The sequence below is a fragment of the Daphnia carinata genome, chromosome 10 (assembly GCF_022539665.2).
Source record: "Daphnia carinata strain CSIRO-1 chromosome 10, CSIRO_AGI_Dcar_HiC_V3, whole genome shotgun sequence".
In the NCBI taxonomy this organism is placed as follows: Eukaryota; Metazoa; Arthropoda; class Branchiopoda; order Diplostraca; family Daphniidae; genus Daphnia; species Daphnia carinata.
In genome coordinates this window covers 1,064,266-1,070,766 of record NC_081340.1, presented here as the reverse complement: position 1 = coordinate 1,070,766, position 6,501 = coordinate 1,064,266, and the positions used below count along the sequence as shown (strand labels likewise).

The 6,501-nt window shown below is 34.6% G+C and overlaps 1 protein-coding gene across 1 annotated transcript; it reads right to left on the bottom strand.

The window, feature by feature from the left end:
- Nucleotides 1–4,834: 4,834 nt before the first annotated feature.
- LOC130699932 (centromere protein K-like) lies at nucleotides 4,835–6,341 on the bottom strand. Its single transcript, XM_057521991.2, has 5 exons — nucleotides 5,988–6,341; nucleotides 5,795–5,924; nucleotides 5,575–5,728; nucleotides 5,444–5,515; nucleotides 4,835–5,370 (listed from the first exon to the last, which is right to left on the bottom strand). The coding sequence occupies exons 1-5, from the start codon at nucleotides 6,223–6,225 to the stop codon at nucleotides 4,972–4,974; spliced, it is 993 nt and encodes a 330-aa protein (XP_057377974.1). The 5' UTR covers nucleotides 6,226–6,341; the 3' UTR covers nucleotides 4,835–4,971.
- Nucleotides 6,342–6,501: the final 160 nt, after the last annotated feature.

Genomic DNA, 6,501 nt, shown 5'->3' with positions numbered 1-6,501 from the left:
GCTTATATCCATTTCCCTTTTTCAAAAACCGATGGCGTTTACTCATTATTTAAATGGTTCACAAATGTTTTATCTCTTATCCTATTTTTTTTTTTAATTGCTGGGGAACATGAATTATTTTGAATCTAATAGGGTTCATTTAATAAAATATTATTAGAGCAAAATCAGAATATGTAAGAGCTGTATATAACGAAAGATGTATGAAATAGTAAAACATTAGTTCAATTGGAAAAGTTGGTTATGACAACATAATGTGCGATATAAGTAATAAATATTTCTGTAGTATGTCTAATAGTAGTTTGTTAAATGAACTCTATTAAATACAATATAGTTCATGGTCTCCTGTAATTTAAATTAAAATAGGATAAGAAAAAAAAGTTTTGTGAACCATTTATCTAATGAGTTAACACCATCGGTTTTTTAAAAAGGGAAATGGATATAAGCCACCACTCTTACGTAATACATTGCCTAACGGATTGGAGGCTCATCGTTCTCCTTGGAACAAGGTAAATGAAATAGGACTATTTCTAAGGAGAAATAGGACTGATGCCGAGGAGAAATAGGACTGTCCTAAAAGTTATTAAAAGTCAGTCCTATTTCTCCCAGTCCTATTTCTCCAGTCCTATTTCGTTTCAGTCCTATTTCACCGGCTACCAAACATTTTTTAAATTTTTTTCATATCGCACAATTATCTTTTAGTCTCATTACAGAACATCTAGAAAGTGCCGTAGAGAGCTTGGTACTTCGAGAGAAGATCCAAGTTTTTCTAACAAGGAGCTTAGAGCTGCTATAAAAATATTGGAAACCTGGAAAAAGAGAGAAAGATGCATCTGAAGCTAAAAGAGGATCTTAATGATGTCTGGTTGGAAGAGGAAAGGACTATTCAGTTCCAACATGAAAACAGTTCTTTTCCATGAATTTATTGACAAACCAAGTGAAAAAAGGATTAATTGAGGTATGAAATTATTCAAATTGTTTTGAAATATTTAATATAAACTATATTTTTTTTCAGAAATACACGTTTCTGTCATTTTGGCCCCTTTCTTGATCAAACTATCTGCAGACTGAAAATATTGCCTTATGCCAGGGTCGTTGCAATGCATCATTATTATAAAGAATGGTACATTCAGTAAATTTTTACATAAATGTTGCATTACTATTCTCATTTTTTTCCACAGGAAAGGAGGTTTTTACTTGTACGAATCACAGCTCAAATGCCAAATATGTGACATTACTCATATGACGGCTGTGAAAGACTATGTTGCATCAGGCTGTTTTCCGTGAATGTCTAATTGGTCAAACTTTTTTGTGTCCGCTCACTTAGCTGAGTTTCGGTTCAACTTTAAGTATCTAACACCTGGCACCACACATCCCAGCTCTCAAAGCAGGAAGGGTAAGCAAAATTTTGAATTAACATTAATTGCCAATAAAATATCCACTTTTCCTGAATAGTTTGGAACGATAAGTACCCCGCTATTTAATAAGCCCGTAAAAGCATATGGTTACAGGAATCATCTTACCTAATTGATACTAAACTGAGGCGTACAGAAAAGGTACAGATGCTGCACCCCATTCTAGCTATGCTGTCGTCTGTATAGAAATGACAGGCTTACCAAAAGAAAACTCAATAACGAGTAAGTCCAATCCTCTTTTATTTTTAACACTACTGACGTACAGATGCACCTTTTCGCACCGTCTAATTTGATGAATTTCGTTTAGACGGTTCCAGCGATCGTGGTTTTTGGCGCCATTATTTAGCAAGATGATGAATTTAGTGGCATAAACAGCATAATCAACTCAGTTAAGCCACAGGTATTTCTACGTTCCTATTTTATATACCTAATCGTAAAACTTTCTGTATATAGAGCAAAAAAACTATAGGAGGCAAACAGCGCTGCAAAAGGTTGGATGTGACAAGAAATGTTACAACTTTGAGTGGTTATGGAATCACTCAATGTTCGGTGGAGAGCGAAACATTTCTACGTACTTTCACATCCCATTTTAAAACATTTGCCAAGAAGAAGGGAAATAAATCAAATTACATTGAGGCTTCAAGTTGCCAGGAAAATGAAATTCGCACCGGTATAATCAGCAATTTAATTTTCGTTCTAAATTCTTCGTTAACGATGTTGTTTGTCAATACTAACTCTTTTGGAATCAAATAATCATGCCTTATTGCAGAAATGAAGTCCTTTTTTTCTCTGCTGCATGGCTAGTGCCATAGCTGGCCATGCGACTAAGTCAAGTAAACAGAAAAATTTATAGGCGTTAAATAGTTTGGTAATAATAATTCAATGTTGTTTTATTCCTATTTTGCTTACTTCTGTATGGATGCTTACCTTTTGCCAATGGAGGGACGGTGCAGCAGGGATAGGGGAGACTGGGGTGATTTGGGACACCTTTTGTTTTTGTTCCATAACTCCTTCACAAATTGCTTGATTTTATTTTTGACTGGATTTATATTTTTGTTGTACCTTTCTTTACCTCCGTGTTTTTTTCCCGATTTTTATAATAAATAATTTACGTTTTACAGATTTTTAAAGTTTTGAAAAATTTGAGGGAGGAGCCTATGGTGTTGGGTGAATTGGGACACCAGGGTGGGTGATGTGGGACACCCTAAGTTTATACTCATAAAATACATTTAAAAAATTGTAATAAATCAGTAGGATACTACTAAATATACTCTTTTTTTTAAAAAAGTAAGTTAGTTAGAAATGTAACTTTTTTACTAATTAATGCAACGCTGTTTTTGTAGCTCCGCCTTTAACTCCACCCACTACTGTTCAATTTCAGGCACATTTGCTGTCCCAACTAGCCCCAAAAAAAGTCTTTTGGTAAAAATACAATTTCCCCTCAAAATAATAGTCCTAAAATAAAATTTTTTTTTGCAAACGATAGAGAAATGAATAGACTACCTGTTTGTATGTATAAAATATTAACTACTTGTAGTATTGTGAAGAAAAACACTAAATGGCGGCGAAAAATTTAAGGAAAAAAATACCGTTTTTTAAATTTTCTACATAACTTTCGTATTTTTTCACATATTCGTTTAAAACTTTTACCCTAAATAGGAAACACAAATACTAATAACATATATTTTTTTTGAAATTTTAAATCAATTACTTCTATTTTTCCTCTAGCTGTCCCACTTCACCCACTGTCCCGGCTCACCCCAGTCTCCCCTACTGGGAGAAAAACTTAAGTTTCTTCTACATTATAAAGACATTATCCGTTATATTTACTGTAATGAGAAAAACACTTTCAATAGAAGGATTTCAAAAGCATGCAATTATCATACAAAAAAAATTGCTGTGTCCATAGTTTTCAATGGGTTTAATCATGCTAAAAATATATAATAAGGGTATGGAAGCCGAACATACCAGCAGGACCTAATGATAAACCTATTGCGATTTTTGTGATTCTTTAACAAGATTATAAGGTGCCTCATAAATCTTCATACATTTGAATTTCCCGCCATTAAAAAATGGCCGCCAGCTACCAGCAGCTGATTAGCTGTTTATTATTATGAGTTTTTTTCCAATAAATACGCCGAATATAATTGAAAATAATGCATCACTAGATGCACTGGTTCACGAGGTTTCTAAAAACCATAATTTTATGATGAAATTTTAAAGATAAACACCCAAACGATGAAGCCAAAGTTTCGTTGTTTTTTACTTATTCCCCTTCCCCCAAATTTAGGCAAAAATTTAAAAAATTTATTGTTAATTCATTTTTAACCAAAATATGAAAAATCTTACAGAAGTTGATAGCTCTTTAACAGATCTATTTATATCTTTAACATTTGAATAACAAAAATACTAAATAAAAAACTTCGATAACAAGTACTAGTTTTTCGATTTCCCACACGAGTACTGCGCTGAACCGAAAAACAAAAAAAGTAGAAACTCTTGTTTAAAATTTTTTTTTTACATTTTTCAATTTAAAATTTTACAGAAATGAATAGATATTATAAAGAGGAACCTTGTTCCACAAACCTTTTTTCGATTTGACCAACAGAAAAATCACAATTAATTTATATTATTTTACACTAAATATTGGGGGAAGGGGAATGAGTAAAAAAGAACGAAACTTTGGCTTCGGGTTTAAATTTTGGCGGTATTTAAATTATCAAATACTAAAATAACAACATACTGTTTATTGGAAATACGAAAATAAAGAGCAGTTTCTAACCCACGCATAAGAACAAATATTTTTAAAAAGGCGCGTATGCCATGATTCGTTAAATTTGTTACCATGGAAACGAGACTTCCCATCCCAAAGTCTGTCTTCCGTAGCCTAGTGCAAATACATTTTGTAGTAGATTTGTAAAAATTTTTGGCTTTGCCTAACGGCAATTTGTCTCACCTCTTAACGATTCAAGACACTAGCTAATTCATGTCTCGTTTCTATGGTAACGTCTACTGCATTTTTTTCCGCATTTTCCCATATTCTGACATAACCCCCCTAAACTAGTAAATAACTTAGCTATACGTTGATAGGGGGCATTTTTTTTAAGGGGGGTAGTCGGATTTTTTTTGGAACATACTGTACAAAGCACTGTGCTTTTTTGTCCGCCTAAAATGTTTATGCGGTACGCCGTACCCCCATATAATACGCGGACTAATATCTTCCGTTCTGTCATACAAATTGGTCAGAGTAAAATGCGAACGTGGACTGGATAAACTGCGTTCCATTCCACTTATTCCTGACATTACGTTCTAACCTTATTTACCAAAAATGAATTACACCATTTTAGTTTGCTTTCGTATCGTTTCAATTTTTCTAAGAAAAATTGTATACAATATTATTTCAAAGAAAATATGTAACAGTTTTGTATTTCTGAATTTACGATTCAAGTTTTTCTGCGTGTTTTTGAATCGGCGGATCGGCAGAAACAGCACAATACCAAAGAAAAGGAATTCTTTACATGATTCCAACTCTTATAAGCTATAATGCTTCTTGCGTATCTTATTGGTCATCCTCCCATTCTTCTTCTTCCTCTTCTTGTAGCTCACTTTCTTCGCCCTTCTTTGAAGCTTTAACGCTATTGCGTTTAGGTACTGTCACAACCAATCTGCTCCTACCTATGTTTCCTTTATGGGCCTCTTTACCTTTGCCTTTGTTTTTCTTCAAAGCTTCTTTGGCCTTCTTTTTCGCCTCTTCTTTTTCTCGGATGGCCTCGAATTTCTTCGGATCTAATCCCAACTGACCGTTTGAAAAGTCAACAAGTCTTATTTTGCCTTTGTCAACCGGATGGTACTCAATGATCCCATTTGTTTCCAAGATCTCCAAGTAATACGGCCAAACAGAGTTTTTTACTCTAATGTACGTACTTCGTCGGCGACGTTTAAGGGGTTTCATTAGATGCTGAAAGAAGACAACATAAAGTTAATTATTATATGATTGCCACAACAATTGACTGATTGCAAAATGGACTTGCCAGCAGAAGATCACTCAGTGCAGTATACCCAGGAATTTGAGGAGCTCCAAAATATTTTCCCAATAAGTTGTTCTATCAAACAGAATGCACAGAACATATTACCCTAGTTTAATGTTATTGTTTTAATATACCATAGTTGCTGTCAAGTCTGCAGTGATTTTTTCAAGGTCATGTGCTTTAGCTTCCAATGCTCGTAGTTCAGCTAATTCCAATTCCTCAAGAGATTTCATTTTTTCCAAAAAAGCCTTTATAATCATTTTAAGTTCACTCAAAATTAAATTCTTCCTAGAAGTAATACAGGAAAATAAATTATATACATAAACAAACATTAATTTCAAGATACTACACTACCTTTCACCTTCCTTTCTAATTGAAGCCTGTCGTAGCTTTTCTTCCAACAAAAGCTGTTCCATTTCTGCTTTAGCTCGTGATTGTGATGCACGTGCCAAGGTTAATAGAAGTGGCTTGCTGTTTAGGATTTCTTTAGACCAAGTGAACAACATGAATAGGGTAAGACATTATGCTATTCTGTTTTGAAACATACCATTTGGATGGCAATCTGTGGGTCTCGCTCCTCCTTGCAGAAACGCTAGGTCGCGTTTTCCGGCCTCCAATGCAGCAACCTTATCCGCAATTCGTATTTGTTTCAGCGTGGCAGCAGGACGAGGGATTTCTGTCTGATTAATCTCTTCATTTAACTCATTCAAGTAAACCTCGTTTTCGGCAATAATCTTTTCGAGAGCGAAACAAGCTTCCCGAAGGCGGGTTTTTTCACCCTCCATTTGGTAGCATAGACCGATATCCACTATACTTCACTTTTGTCAACAGACTTTCAGCCTGGATCTGTTGTCAAATTCCGTGAAAGCGTCTGAAACAATTCCCGCTAAAAAGTGGTGGCAATTGATGCAATGCTTACAATCTAGATGAATGGGTATCCTGAAGACGTTGCCAGATGAAGGCCCAAAAACACAGAGCTCTGGCTCTTTTTCCATGTTAATTTTCCCTCCTGTTTTTGGACTTTGGAAGGCGGGCAGGCAGAGTTTTTAAACTTCGCAACT